General features: G+C 38.0%; 1 protein-coding gene across 17 annotated transcripts in view; it reads left to right on the plus strand.

Moving 5' to 3' along the window:
* Window positions 1–658: 658 nt before the first annotated feature.
* The window catches only part of SWEETIE (HEAT repeat-containing protein), an 82,611-nt gene continuing 66,993 nt past the window's right edge, over window positions 659–16,276 (plus strand). For 7 of the 17 annotated variants that reach the window (XR_016054714.1, XM_088865543.1, XM_088865544.1 and 4 more), the window contains exons 1-9: window positions 659–1,234; window positions 1,933–2,140; window positions 2,746–2,852; window positions 12,429–12,665; window positions 12,816–12,905; window positions 12,990–13,077; window positions 14,439–14,503; window positions 15,894–15,998; window positions 16,193–16,261. Coding sequence is in view for 14 of the 17 variants with exons in the window: in XM_088865543.1 (XP_088721669.1) it covers window positions 1,052–1,234; window positions 1,933–2,140; window positions 2,746–2,852; window positions 12,429–12,665; window positions 12,816–12,905; window positions 12,990–13,077; window positions 14,439–14,503; window positions 15,894–15,998; window positions 16,193–16,261 (1,152 nt within the window). In the remaining 3 variants the exon portion in view is untranslated. Of the gene's footprint in view, window positions 1,235–1,932; window positions 2,141–2,745; window positions 2,853–8,850; window positions 9,141–12,428; window positions 12,666–12,815; window positions 12,906–12,989; window positions 13,078–14,438; window positions 14,504–15,893; window positions 15,999–16,192; window positions 16,262–16,276 lie in introns of those variants that run through there. The other 10 variants (XR_016054715.1, XM_088865547.1, XM_088865548.1 and 7 more) reach the window with 4 other exon arrangements.

Here is a 16,276-nt window from a genome sequence, read left to right on the forward strand (position 1 = left end):
AAATATACAGAAATTTTAAGAAATAAAAATAACAATTTTATGAAGAAAATATTTAAACCGTTTAGTTTCAATTGTTTTTAGATGACCACCTATTTAGATCCATCTTTAAAATGGATGCTTTATATCTTGGGACTGTATATTATAGAAATGCAGTCCAACCCGCATGAAACAATTCTCCTACAAACGATAAGCATCCCAAAAAAAGGGTGCTCAGTACATCAATATAAAGGCCACCATAAGAAAAACCAGTACAAAAAATCACAAGTGGGTTGTATTCATTTCCTTGTTATATGGAGAATAAAAAAGTGATATTGCGGTGAATGACAAATAATATAGAAATAGATTATTTATAAAGACAAATAACATGGAAATCGATTATTTATAAAGACATTAGTTACCTTTTGTACAGGGAAGTCACAACTATTTTCGCTCAATAAATTAGATGTCTTAATTTGGAGGTGAACCTTTTACCTTTATCATTGAAAAAGGAAAAGGTTTATATTGGGAAGCTCTAAACATTATCATTGAAAAAAGAAAAAGTTTATAACACGATGCTCTAATCAATCAAATTAGTACGTACCCCAAAAATTTCATTAGAAGAGGTTATTTTGATGCTCAAATATCATCAAATTGATCATCTCGACCCCAAGATGCATGTACATGAGAAAAAAATGGACTTTAAGTTTTAAAAATAATGCATCTTGTAATGTATTTTTGAACCATCAATTTTCAAGATTTTCAAATTTTTATAGATCCGCCGGATATAAAGCATTTTTAAAGCTTTAAATTTTACGATTATAGTTTTGAAACCACATTTCATGACACTGTTTCAAGGTGCGCTTTACTTCGATTGTTTCGAGCGTCTGTTTATACAAACTGCACCTAACGAGGTTTTCTTCCGGGGGTACGAAAACGTACAATTTGGTCATGCGAAAGCCATCGTATGCGCCATTCACGATATGCAACTCCATTTCAGTCAGTCGCTTCATAAGCTCCCATTTGCATCCCTCCATTGTTGATTTGCGTTTGGGTTCTCTGATGCTACAGAGTAATGGCGAAGCAGCAGCCAGAAATAGGATTAGGGCGTGAATTTTTCACGCCATTGTCGAGATTTGGGGTTTTGGTCGCGCAGCTTGAGTCCATTGTGGCCTCTGCGCCACAACAACCCCCTGATCCTCTCCTCTGCTTCGATCTCCTCTCAGATCTTGTCTCCTTCTTAGACGATGAACCGAAGGTCCTCTCTGTTTTTCTCTCTTCTTCGCATCTTGCAATTGTATTTTCTCTTTCTATTTTTGTTTCATCCACGGTCTTCTCTCTCTCCTCTCACATTTCTTATGGGTTCTATCTGTCTATCATTTTCCACTGAACTTCTCTGTAACTCCCTCCGCCCCTCTCTCTGTCAATCCCACTTAACTTCTCTGTAACTCCCTCCTCCCCTCTCTCTGTCAATCATGTTTCATGGGATGCCCTCTCTCTCTTCGTTAGCTCCTTCTCTGTCTAAGTGAATGTCTACTCTGTATCTTTCTCTGTCCAATTTTGCCTCACCCAGTCCCTCTCTCTCTATATATCTCATTCTATAATCCCCTCCCTCCCTCGCTCCCTGTTTTTCTTGTGTATTCATTTAGGAGCTTTCTCTCTCACATTTCATCTAAGCTGTCTCTCTTTCTCTCTCTATGCTTTCAGTCTCACTCGATCCATGGCTTCTGTCATGTCTCAATTGTGCACACATTTTTGGATCTTGCTTATAGACATTAAAATTCACATATTTGATCTTTAATGCACTCTCTCTTGTTTTCTTTTTCTTTGTTGCTTCAAAGGGCTCAATGAACTGGTCCTTCTCATAGTGGTATCTATTTAGTTTCTGCATTCTTAAGATCATTCACAACTTCCAACTAAGTATTTGAATGTGAAAATGGTGACTTTTTGGTGTAGGAGTCAGTTTTGGTTTGGCAAAGGAAGTGTGAAGATGCTCTCTTCTCATTGCTCGTTCTTGGTGCTCGACGGCCCGTAAGGCGCCTTGCTTCTTTAGCAATGGTTAGAGTTATAAGTAAAGGAGATGAAATCTCAATATATTCCAGAGCCAGTTCAATACAAGGTTGGCTTTCAGAGTGGAAACGAAGCGATCCTCTTGCTTATGCTGGTTAGTATTTAAATTTTGAGATTCTATATGATTTTTTCTTTATTGACTTGTATTGTCTTTCTTGTGCTGGTTGAGGTCTAAATATAGAAATATATTTACATTTTGGAAGTTTTAATTTAGTTTTATTTTTCTTGGGTTTTAACATTTTGTAATTCCTTCAAAGTATTGATTCGTGCCTGCGCTATCTATATGGCATTTCATCATGCTAACATGCTCTTGTTTTTGGCTGCATGAAATGTTTGTTTTGGCTTCTTATATATACACATCATTCGACATTTCGTTTTACCATGTCCATGAGAAGTGAATGATCTTCAATTCACTGCTCTTTTTTGTAGCATACTATATTTGTCTTTTGATTTAAGTGAGTTAAATCATGGACTTTAAGTATAGCAACACTAAAAATATTTCTATTCATTTAGTTGTTTGTAGGATGTGCATTTGGTGGCCCTTTTTTAAATTTGGTTAACTTGATTAAGTATATCAGAAAAAATGGTGCTTTTGTTGAATTAAGATCTATGGGTTTCATGTTATTCATAGAACGAGAATAACACATGTCAGTGACGAATAACTTATCTGTTATATACTAATTTACAATGGTTTTGTAGGCGCTGCACAATGCTTGGGAGAGTTGTACGGTACATTTGGAAGGAAGATTACTTCAGGGCTTACGGAAACTGCCAACATTGCTGCAAAACTGATGAAGTTTCACGAGGTATCTTAGTTATGCCTAATTGTTTGTTTCCATCCTACTGCATACCTTTTTCTTTTGAAAATCTAGAATTTTATCTGGTAGTATTTATTCCCACGAAGTATAACATTCAGGACACATTCTCATGCTACTTTTTTTTTTGTGCTTGATGTGGTATTTTATTAAAATTTTGGATTTAGAATCAACATGCTTCCATAACACAATATTCTTCCTCACTGGTCCAACCAGATAGCATTCAATACATGATTCCTGCCCATATATGGACTCTTAAAATCTAAAGTTGGGTAAATACTATTCGGTAAACACTTAGGCCCATCGTCACTTTCAATGGTATGTAATAACAAAAAAAGAATACATCAATCATGGATTCACAAGCATGGTTGCCCAAGACATTTGCCACTAAATTAGCTTTGTGAAAAATAAGAGATTGGGTCCATCTAGACCGGCCTAGCTCATGCCTGAACGTAAATAGCGATTTCCACATGTTTAAGGGTTGCTGTGGCGTATCATTGGTTGCTTATCATTTATCATCCAGACCACTTTTGTTACTCATCATGAAAGCATCCACTGATGCTCATACGCCTTGCATTATATTTTTCGATTGACTATAGTAGAAAGGTAAATCACAAATCCATTGCTTTATGGTATCTAATGCCTCCAACACATTGAGTTATACGGTGATTACTGGCTCCATCAACATTAGATGGCCTTCGCCAACCTCTAGACTTTCAGTGCTTTGCGCAGATTAACCTTGATGCCCCCGTAATCAAGAGTCAATTGATTATTTCACTCATTCATCCCATTTGGAGTCTGATCTTTGACCATATCTTGCATGAAGGGCTGACCAAAATTTTCATTTTAGAAACTGGGGAACACAATTTCTTGACGTAGTTGAATTAATTTTGCATATAATGTGGTGATGGGTAACTTAAGTACAAGAACTATGAAGTTAGCTAATGTAGTGTATTTTAAGGTATTATATATTGAGCTTCTTTATTTGTTCTCAAATTATGTATGGTGGGTAATCATGTTTTCAATAAATTTGGTTGCTTGTTCTTAGAACTATATTCAATTGAACTTATCTCAAAACAAACCTTCTTACAATTACCTTTCTAGTCCCTTTTCGTTATCACTTATGTCCTTCTTGAACTAACTTATTTTGAATATCTATGAAACATACCTATCCTTCGCAACATCCTCAACATCACCTTTCCCTCTCCTGAAATTCCAAGTTACTCTCTCCTTCTTATAGCAAAAGTCCCAATCCATTCAGTGACTCATTTTTCCGAACTACCTTTGCTCACTTTGAGTCTAGTTCCATAATCAGATGTTCCTTGCTTGGGCTGACCTAGAGTCATTTTTTAATGCTCCTTGCAAAATACTAGCAAACTAGGTATTGGATGAAGTAGCATAGAGTTCCGATATAAAAACCATCAGCGATGGCGGCTTTGCATATTTTAGTTTTTCTTTTTGAAGAAGAAAATTAAATTACTTATGTGGGAAAAGGCTTGTTCATACTCTTCTTTGGCACAAATGGCTGTGTTGCAGATTCTAGTTTTTCTTTTTTGATGAAAAAAATAAATTACGGAAAGGCTTGTTTCGTACTCTTTATTGGCTCAATATAAAAGCTACCACTAGATGTTACTCGATAGAGGTTTGGAAGTGCATGGGATTGGCATGTTGTGGCTGACCAAGCTGTTCAACAACATGTTGAGAACAAAGAAAATGCCAGACGAATTACAAAATATCAAGGGATGAAACTTATGAGTCATACTATGCAGCTGTAGGAGAGCGTGCTTGAGCAATGACTAAAACATGAAACAAATGTATCAGAAAATCAATTCGGCTTTATGCTAGGAGGTTAACAATTGAGGTTATTTTTCTACTTAAGCAACTGTTTGAGAAGTTTAGAGAGAAGGTAAGAGACTTCCATAAGGTCTTTATTGATTTAGAGAAAGCATTCAATAGGGTACCTAGAGAGTTACTTTGGGTATTGATTTGAAAGATAAATGAGTCTCTAAAGAATATATTGATGTGTGAGAGATATATACAAACTAACCAGTGTGAGGACAACTAGTGGAGAGATAAGTGAATTTTCAGCGACAATAGGCCTACATTAGTGGTCAGCATTGAGCCTATATCTCTTTGTTTTGGGTATAGACAAGCTAGTTAGGCATCTACAGGATGAGGTACTGTGGTGCATGTTGTTTGCAGATGACATAGTTTTGATTCATCAGACTAGAGGCAACAATAACGCAAACTTAGAACTTTGGAGGGAGGCTCTAGAATCTAAAGGTTTTAAAATTAGTCGGGCTAAGACAAAATATATAGAATACAAGTTTAGTAATAATAGGAGTAGAAATGAGGAAGTAGTTAAGATTGATGACCAAAAAATATCTAAAAGTGATTATTTTTATACCTTGGGTTGATAATCTAGGAGAATAGAGAGATTGAGGAAGATGTCACACGTAGAATTAGAGCTGGCTGAGCAAAGTGGAGATGTGCATTTGGAATTTTATGTGATCACCGCACACCAATGGAACTAAAGGGAAGTTTTATAGGATAACTATAACACCAACTATGCTTTATGAGACGGAATGTTGGGCAGTCAAAAAACAACATATCTATAGGATGAGTGTAGCTGAGATGATGATGTTGAGATGGATGAGTGGCAAGACAAGAAAGGAGAAAATTTGAAATGAATATATATTAGGGAACTTAGGGGTGGCTTCAATAGGCAATAAGATGAGGGAAAGTAGGCTTTAGGTGTGCTGACCATTTGTAGTGTAGACCTAATACAACACCAGTTAGGTGAGGTGATTTGGTTCAAGTGAAAGGTTCTAAAAGGGAAAGGAGAAGCCTAAAGGGATATAAACGGAAGTAGTGATAACAAATATAGTGACTTATATTATGAATGAGGTATGGTCCTTGATAGAGTAGAATGGCGGAACAAGATTTGTGTTGCCGACTCAAATAATTGGGATAAGGCTCAAATGATGATGATGATGATTGGATATTGCTCAAAATTTATTGTATAAAACTCTCCTTACATGCTTTATATTCTTTCTCTAGATCTTGAGTTCCCTAAGTTGTTTCTTTGTTTTGAAACTGAAAGGCCTCATTTACTTAACTTGCTTACTTGGATATAAAATCAAAGTTAGTGATTTTCTTCCTACTATTGTTTGTGTTTTTTAATGTCAGAATAAGTTTTGAGGAAACTGAGGTTGGGCTAGTCTTAAACTTGAAACAAGGGATATATTCTAGCAATAGCTGGGGCAATAAATTTGATATCTGAATTAAACAAAGGTTTACTTACTGTGGGAAAAATTGCATTGGAACTTGAGTTATTGTCTTGGGAACTTAAGTTTTGCTGTGTGCCCTATGGAATTGGCTTTATATATTATAATCACCATTATTTTTGGGAAATGGTAAAAGCTAATTTTTACTTGTAAGCCTTTATGTTGTATCACTTTGACTAAGTATGTGTTTGGTTAGCAGAGATGGTGGATGGGATGTATTCTCTTTTCTAAAAATCTCGAATATGGGGTCATATGTTCTAATTTTATTTTTTTGGTCTTTCAATTTTCAAGCATTGGAATGGGCGTGCAACCTTGCACTAAGGATGATAGGTGTCCACCCTAGTTGTGTGGCTTTGGCTTCTGAGTCTAGCTTCTTGGGTGGCCAAGTTCAGCCTATCCTGTGCACCAAACTCCCATAAGCGAACAACAACCAAATGGAACAAGGGCCCTGGCCCAATTTTTTTGCAGTCTGCAATTGCAATATGTACTCCCCAATAGCGTGGTCAGAGGCATATAATTGTATCTCTAAAAGGCAATCAAAGTTTGGGAGGCGCAACATCTGCTTTCTAATAATTGCCCTCTTCGGATCCTTCAATACCAATTGACAGGCCTCCATCCAAGCCCGCTTTGCATCTTTCTTGAGAGGGTTTACCCTTCTTAGTACCATTTGATGAATCGTTGGCAATAGTTGGCTAGCCCAAGGAAGGAGCATATCTTATGGAACCCTTTCGGCGGCAACCATTTGAGGATGGCTAACACCTAGTTGTGCATCTTGATGGTGCCTCTATCCACCGTGTGTCTGAGGAACTTGATCTCCTTCTGGGCAAAGATACACGTTTCCAACTTCAAATAGAGGTGGTTTGCTCTTAATCTGTGGTACAAGCCTTAGATGCTGAACATGGTCATCTAAGGTTTGGTTTTGGTATGTACTGCAATATCATCTAGATACACCACTAGGAACATATCAATGTACTCACCAACACATAATTCATAAGATTACAAAAAGTTGGCAGGGTGTTAGTGAGCTCAAACGACATAAAAGAAATTCAAATGATCCACACCGAATTACGCATGCTATCTCCTTCATGCTGACTTGCTAATATCTTGAGTTCCTGCCTAGTTCAGTGAAGATCCTAGCCTTAACCTGCTGTTCTAATAGATCACCCATCTGGGGCATGATATTTCTTTACTGTCAGCTCGTTTAAGGCTCGATAGTCTACACATATTCACAATGACCTATCTTGCTTCTTCTGAGATAAGACTGCCACATTTATTTTAATTTGGATGGCTGGATCATCCATTGTCTTGGTGCTCATCCTATTGCTTACAAAGCTTAGTCGATTCCATAGGTGGCATGAGGTAAGGGGCTCTAGCTGGTGAATGAACATTAAGCTCCAGCTCGATGTGTTGGTATACCATACGCTAGGGAGGTAGTGGCTTAGGAAGCTCTGTATTCCTGATGTCTTCTTAGTACTCTAATGAGTTCTTGAACAATTTGTGTAACTGACTAGTTTGTCCCCCGATTCCTTAAGTAACTAATGCCATAAATGACCTCCTCATGCTACAATATTTTTAGTTAAAATGCAGATAACATACTTCTCCTTCTGAATAATAAGCACCATGCATGGGAAAATTTCATTTATAATAGCCACTAGGCCTTAGCTATCATCAGGAACTCAAGTCCTAGGATGACCTCTAAGTTGTTGGAGGAACCATAATTAAGACTCACCTACTCTAGTCATCCACTATGAGTAAAACGTACTGCGCTATCCCAACACACTGGTGGACGAGTTCATTACCTTCATTATGCTGGGATTTTCATCAAATGGAGGCCTAGATGGGCTGCCTTCTAATACGACACAAAACTGTTTGTGGCACGTGTTCACAATGGCTCTTACCTCTTTGCTATCTAGGGGACCTTTATATATATATGAGACCATGCAAGTATGCAGCTTTCTTTCAACATATTGCATAATGAAAGGTTGAAAAGGGGTTTCCATCACAATCTCTTGCCACTTCTCACACCTTTTGGATTGCATTAAGGGATTTCTTTTGAGGAAGATCCTGGGCTTGGCGGGGACCTTTGCATGTCCAGCCGCCTGAGAAGTCCTTGGAATTTTCTTGCAAGAAGACTCCCCATTGGATTGAGTCACTGCCTTCTGCTTACGGTTCCCTCAATCTTTCTTCCCCCCATTGTTACCTTTGCCTAAACAAGAACCTTCCCATCAAGGTATTCAGTTTGCAGTGCAGAAAGCTCTCTGCAGCAGCCAAAGATATGGGAAGTAAATTGTTACTCTCTGCACTATCTTTTTTTTATCAAAGATTTATATATTTTTTAAAGAAAACAACCCAAAAACCTAACTTGTTCCCTAAGAAACCCTAACTAAATCCTGACCCGTCATCTTTAAAAATTCCTATTTTGCCCCTCAAATATCTAAGACCAAGAAAGACACAAATACCCCTAAAGAAAACTAGAAACTGAAAATAACTCTAAACATAAGTTTTAATTTCCTAAAAATAATATAATAGACAATTAACAACCCTAATTCCATCATTCTCCCAAGGTTAGGAGAAGTTGGACCTCGAGGTTGTTGAATTCATCATATGCTTTAGAGGACTTTCCAATAGTTGGTGATGCAGGCCCATGATTTCCGTTGGTACTTTATCTTCTTCAAGAAATCAATTGATCCTTCACATATTGACGCCTTAGCTGAACATGAGCCTAGGACTGCAGGCTTGGCATGAAATTCACGAGCATGTTTTCCTCAAACATGTTAGTTATGTCCGACATCAAGCTAGGGAGCTGCTTAACATACAACACAATATGGCTGTGTGCTTAAGTTCTCACAAGGCTCCCCTCGCAGTCAAAGCAGCATTCCCTAGTAGGAACTGTTCAGTTAGCTCCCTTTTGATGGCCTCTCAACCTTCAATAAGGTTTTGCCTCATCAGCTGTACATGTCCTCCACCAGAGCTACATTAAATATTGGTTGAGGTAATTATATTTTCCTCTTGGGCATGGACAACTTTGAAGTATGGTTCTGTGTCCCAAAGGAAGTTCCTAACTCCTTGGCACTCTTTGTTCTTTTTAAAGGGTTTGGGTTTGATACATGAACTCTTGGTGGTTCAAGAACATTCGTTGAGTTGCTTAAAGCACTTTTTGACATGTTTAGCTCCTTGGCTAGTGTTTTGATATTCTTGTCGAATACATTGGTGAGGCTAGCCCATAAGACTTTAGGCCCCCCACATGGGTTTCGAAAGCACTAAGTTGCTCATCACAGATCGCCACCAATCCATTGAGCAGTTTGGCAAGAGCTCCAGCACCCCCTCCTTTGAGGCAAAGCAAGCAGCCAAATGGTTAAGTTACTTTACCTGCTGCTCCACCTAAGTTATATATTCAGCAACGTTAGGACTGACCATCACTTGAATGTTGGAGTGACACAACTCTAATACCAAATGTCATGAGGCTTTTTTTCTCTTGCCTAGCCATGTGGCCATGGCTCGTCAATCTAGCTTCCTAGGAGAGGCTAAGTTCAGCGTATCCGACGCAGAAACACCTCCAAAAGAAAACAACCAAAAGGGAAAAGGGATGTGGCCCATTTGTATTGCGCTTTACCCTCGTAGGTAGACTGCACTAGATGCCCCTCAAGGGTCTACGCGTGGGGCTTATATAGATACATATTTTTGTATTCAAATTTGTGGGATGCCTGGTGGCTGTCCTTTACTCTTGCATGGCCTACTTGCCGCATCATTACACACACTTATGTTCATGGCCGTTATATAATCCATTCTCTCTAGCCCACTCGTGGTCTAGAGGTCACCTTGCTTGAATTTGAACTTGACTATTATCGTCAAACCACCTGCCCAGCCCAAGCACATTTAATCCCATATTCTATTCCACTTATAGTTGTTGGGTGCATAAGTAGGAGTGGTGGATCGCCCCATGCCTAAATTTTACTAACTCAGGAGCACATGAGTTTGCTTGTTTGGGAGTGTCCCTGGAATATGTCTTATTTATTATTTATATAATATATGAACCTAGGACTGATTGTTATGTTGCCCCTAGAATATATATATATATATATATACACGGGCTTTTCTGTGGTTCAAACCCCATGAAATTCTATAGGTTACATTTAGAAAAAGAGTGTAAACTTTTAGAATTACCTTAGCTGTCGATATCTTTATTCCAGGGCTGTAAAATGAGTAAGGGAACTTTTGTCATTAAGAAGGGTATTGTTGATATTTTCACTAAAAATATAAGGGTAGTTATGGAGAGAAATTCTAGGTATTTTATTATTATAAATGCCATTGTCTTTTAGTAAATATTTCAAAAGTACCCCTTTTTTAAGATGACCATCATGGCCTTTGTCTTTTAGAAAAAATATCACCAATACCTTTCCCAAAAAATGCCCTTATTGTATAGTCATGGAATAAAGTTTTTATCATTCACACCCCTTTCTAAATGTAACCTATATGATCTGGTGGGGTCTGAACAATTGAAAGACCATATATATATATTGAAAAGTCTTAAAAACGCCATGGGGCGAAAATGGATAGTGTTTCGCCCCTCAATGGCTCTTGTTGAGCCGTTGCGGTTTCTTGTGTTTTTTGCATGAAAAATCGACCACACCGGACATGCTATGTTCGTTGCAGTACCGGTGCGGTCGATTTATCCACTCCGTTTGATTTTTCGGACGACACCAAGCCAATTGGCGAAAACATTGTTCATTTTCGCCCATAGGTGTTGTGTAGTGGCTTCCTATATATATGTATGTATATATATTTATATATACATATATTATTTTGTTATATATAATGATGATATGTCATCATCATCATCATTCGAGCTTCATCTCAGCTATTTGGGGTTGGCTACATAAATATTGTTATGCTATTCCGCTCTATCAAGGGCCATACCCTCAGTTAGATTATAAGTCACTATAGCTTTTCTCCTTACTTCCATCTATGTCCTTTTTTGCTGTTTCCTTGTCTTTTTAGAGCCTTCCACTTGATAATATTATATATTATATATTATCTGTGCACATTTATAAAATTGGGTGAAATTGTAAAAAGTTTAGAAACTAATGCATACACATTACTATAGTGAGTCGTCTCACAAAAAATATTTAAGATTGTAAGGTAAGGCTATGACAAGAAAGGGAACTCAATTTATCCAAAGGGAACTGAATTTATCCTTGAACCACAATGGTTTTCATGGATGAAACCTTGAGATCCATTCTAATCTTCTGTCAATGTAAGGCATATAATCAACATTTATAGATACCCAAACACATGCACACTCACATTAGTGTAGTGAGTGACAATAATCATCTTTATAATTGATAATTTGTGTAATCCTGTATAAATTATCTTAAAGAACATCATCTAATCGTATATCCATCGATTATGGATATGATCGAGAGTCCATGCTAAATAGGATGAAGATCCCTTATACTCGGAAGCATGCTTCCATGGAGGATCAACTCGAAGCACGTGGAACTGTGCTTCCGGTAGGGGAGCATCCCCTTGGGAAGGCACTTCCCTTGACCATGCGCCATTTGCCCAGATGTGCGTGTCACGATGCCGCCCACTTCATCAGCCTCACCTCCCCATAAAGGTGAGTCCAAAAGGCTAGAGGTCCCCTGTCATATAGCTTTGTTGGTACACGTAACTGGCTTGCCAAGAAAGATAGCTAAATCCTTCAAAGTGGTACAAGTCCATACATGACCTGTGGGGTCCTTTCTCATTTGTTAGGTGCACCAAGGTCGGTTTTGATACCATGCCCTTGAACACCTTGCATAAACCTACCTGGAGGTTTGACAATAGGCTACTTGTGAAAAGCTCTAATATGTTCTTATGAAGATATCTTGAAATTAATATTCCTTCAGCCCTATTAGAACATCATAAGCAATGAATTGGTTCCTATTCTTGTATGTTCATGGTGATTCTTTTAGATTTGTGAACATTATCTCATGCGGGGCTGATTGGAACAACTTGCTTCCTTTTTTTTTTATTTAAATTGCTACTATATTGATCTTGTGAGTTCAATTAAGTCTTTCAATTTCAGTTTTTGCTCAATATTCAAAAATAACTTTCGTGCATATGGTATTTGGAACTATTCTGATTGTACTTCATCTAATGAGATTCTGGTATGAGCTTGATAATTTTGAATTTACCTCGCGGACATACTATACTGGTTCCTTTCCTTCTCTCTCTCTTCACCAGCAAACATTTATATTTTCCTTATGGGTTTCCAATTTGTGACTTGATTAATTTTCAGGATTTTGTGAGAAAAGAAGCTTTGCATATGCTTCAGAATGCTTTAGAAGGTTCAGGTGGCGGAGGTTCTTTTGCTGCTTACTCTGAAGCTTTCCGTACAATTATGCGAGCAGGAATAGGGGATAAATCTTTTCATGTTAGAATAGCTGCAGCTAGATGTCTCAAGACTTTTGCTAGCATAGGAGGACCTGGATTGGGAGTTACAGAGCTTGAAAATTCTGCTTCTTATTGTGTTAAGGCATGGGACTCTTTCTCTTGGGCAATTCATTTCTATAATAATCTGATTCTTGTTGGCATAGCTTCAAATACTCATGTCTATATCTCTTTGTTTTAGTCACAATATTATGCATGTTTTTGTTTGTTTTATTGATTGTTTTATGTTCTTTAGGCTCTTGAGGATCCTGTGTCACATGTGAGAGATGCCTTTGCTGAAGCTTTGGGCGCTGTGCTTGCTCTTGGCATGAATCCTCAGGCACAGGTTCATTAAATGTTGAGGGGCAGTTACTGTTTCCATGATACTGTTTCCTTTTGCTAGCTTTAAGCTTGCTTTTTTACTTTTTAGGTGCAACCAAGAGGTAAAGGTCAACCCCCAACAACCAGGAAAGTTGAAGGTGGTATACAAAAGCATTTAATAGGGCCATTCATGAGAGGTAATTTAATTATATTTATTATCATCCTTGCACTGATCATTCTTTAGACTTGATGTTCTAGGATTATGTATTATCCTTGTCATTAGACTGAATAAAACATTCTATCTTACTTCATGTATATGGATACTAGCATTGAATGGATTTTGGCGTTTTTATTGTGTGAAATAGCAGCTAATCTGCACATGCTTGATGAGCTAATGGGGACCCCTTTTTTACATTTGCTATCTATTACATATAGCCTTTGAAAGAAGAGAGGAGGAAAGTGGTTTGTGTTGGGATTTGTGGCATTAGCTCTTTTAATTTTCCATGCGGGGCACTCATTTTATTTCTGTCATAGAGGTGCACACCCTGTTTTTGAGTGGGAGCACTGATTGGTTTATGTGGGACTGGTTGTCTCTGTGGATGAAAGAGACCATTAGCGCATGTGGCATGAGTGCCACAGATTCTCGCCTTGGTTTGTAGTCTAGGCCCTGGCTCAATTGGATTGTAAACTTGGAAGTTGGGCTCATCAGAGGCTTAGTCCTAATGAACCACTCTCATGGAGTGTTTCAGGTTAACCCTTGTTGAGGTTGGTGGAGACCTCGGTGGTAGTTTGGTAGCACATTGGGAAATGATATTCCTGCATGAGGTCGTTATCCAGAGGGAAAGGATACTCTTGCTATGAGGGTTGGAGGGTTGCGAGGACAAGGGCCAAAACCTTAAGTACCATCATTATAGCATGCACACATGATAGCTGTGATGCCATTGATTTGGTGCGGAGGAACATGTTTTCCTATGTGTGCATGTGCTAAGAAAGGACCCCACTGGATTTTGCAAGGACGAACACAGACTCATTGAATTGTCCTTGCGGGACCACTTGTAATCCACAAGCACATCTGTAGTTCAAACTTCAAAAACACCTTGCCCGACTTTGATAAGCCAATCATGAGACCGTGGGTCTGTTGGGGTAGTTTGTGCGGTAGAGAGTAATTTCAGGGTTTTAGCTAGAGAGGACTGCCCACTCATGCATTGGTGTGTTATCGCACTGCATGCTCACTCTTCCAAAGATTTGCCAATTTCACAAGGAACTTGAATACTCTCTCAACATCTTATTTTTTTCTTGGTTTTTCTAGTTTTCTCCCTTCCTGCCCTATATTAAGGAGTTACCAACGTTCACATTGGCATCTGGTTTCTGCATGGTTTATGTGCCTAATGGTTGCTTTGATCTGTAGGTACCAAAGCATTTGAATTGAGATTTGAGGCTCATAACAAGACCTTGATTTTTGGGGGAACTTTTGTTTTGATAATTTAAAGAAGATTGTGTGAAAAAATCATATCTTGTTTCTCTCTTGGTTACTTCTTATTCTGAAATAGCAATGCAGCTAGCGGACCTCATCTGAAGGACCTGCGCATTGGGTTGACATTATCCTGGGTGTTCTTTTTACAGGTACATGTTTATGGCTTTTCTTGTATTCTCTTGCCAATATATGGTGTTGTTCACAGTTATCAAATGTGGCTGGTAGCCACAATATGTGGCTGCATCAAGGCGGTGTGGCCCTTGGCTGCACCTGTTCGGGCCACCTGCATCAGTCTCATAGGCAGCCACATTGATGGGAGCCTATGCGGCTGCATAATTTAGACTGCCTAGTGGGCGGAGATATAGCTCAAGATCAGGGGTAGAATGTCCTTTTTCCCTGGAGAAGGGGGGAAAGGCTTGGGGTGGCGGGATGGAGGTGAAACTAGTACATTTTACTGGCAACCTAAAATTATTTTGTGCTTACATTGGAAGGATTGTTGAGCACACAGTACTTGCCAAGGGATTCACTACTTCGATGTGACTGCACAATGAGTTAAGCAGCTGCATTACTTTCTATGGATTGGGTCATCTTTTGGTTTTTATGTCATTATATTTTGGTTCTGAACTTCTAGTTTTTTATTTTACTTGCCAACTACTTAGTGTTAGGCTATATGCTACAATTGTTACTTTCTAATTTCATCTAATAGTATCATATTACACTTTCTTTCTATTTTAAGTGCTTGGACCATTGACATATTATTTGTTTTTTTATTGAAATTGATGAATGGATTGGGTCATTTTATTTTACACTCTAATTATATTAGAAAATGGAATCAAAATGTCTCTGTTACTCTAACAATGACTCAGACAACCATATGTTGGAGACATAATAAATTAAGCTACCTACTATCACAGAAATCACACATTTATAGACTTAATGTTTTGTTTTTACATTTATACTCATTGTCACATAGGAAGTGATGTGACACGTTGCGAAGTCATTGAGACGCATAGTGCATGGGATTCGTTTAGCACCTCACACTATATCCCACATTTGATAACCTTTAGTGTTGTTGCAAAGGGCTATGCAATTTTGATATTGTGCTTTTATAAAATTTTGATTGTGCTTCTATGGTGTTTTTGTCGAGAAGTTTTTTTCTTGGCATATGTTGCAAATTCTGCATTAATGTAGTTTCTGTGTGGTCTAAACCCTTATTTCATATTTTCAAATTCAACTCGTAGTTCGAAAAATCTGTAAACTTCTTGATGTCCTGGAGAGAAAATTTGTTGAATAATAAAAACAAGTCAATGAATGCATAAACTTATTAAATGGGTGCATAAATTTAGATATGCCTACTATTGTTGGCTCTGCTTTGAGGTCATTCGCTGCTTCTTGTAGCATGATAACTAGAGAAAACTTTTATTCATCATGTCCGCTTTTCTATATCATTTGAAGGTATTAAATGTAGTCTGTGCGATTATAAATTGGATGCACCTGCCTTGTGACATGGGAATAAGAGTTGATTATTGTGTCTTGCAGATGCTTCGTCTAAAATATATATTTCCCGACAGTGAGCTGCAAAACTTTGCTTCACGGGCAATGGACATGCTACATGGAAATTCTTCAGTGGATGCTCATGCACTGGTACTTGTACCTTTTGATTCTCTTATGAACTTTATGTCCTATATTTTCAGAAAGTTTGGTGCCCATATTCATAACGAACCATGCAGTGAAGTAAGGATTGATCTTCTTGATTATTTACTGAGTCTTGTGTAGTTCTTTTGACCTAAGATGGTAAAAAGTTTAATTATCTAATGGGCCTTTCATTTTGTACATAGTTCTTGCTGGTCAGACTTGGTCATCTAAATGGAAGCACTTTCTTGGCATTTGGTGACATTGGACTCTTGGTACTATTGGGCTGC

The sequence above is a fragment of the Amborella trichopoda genome, chromosome 4 (assembly GCF_054954075.1).
Source record: "Amborella trichopoda isolate Santa Cruz 75 chromosome 4, AtrichopodaSantaCruz75HAP2 v2.0, whole genome shotgun sequence".
NCBI lineage: Eukaryota > Viridiplantae > Streptophyta > Magnoliopsida > Amborellales > Amborellaceae > Amborella > Amborella trichopoda.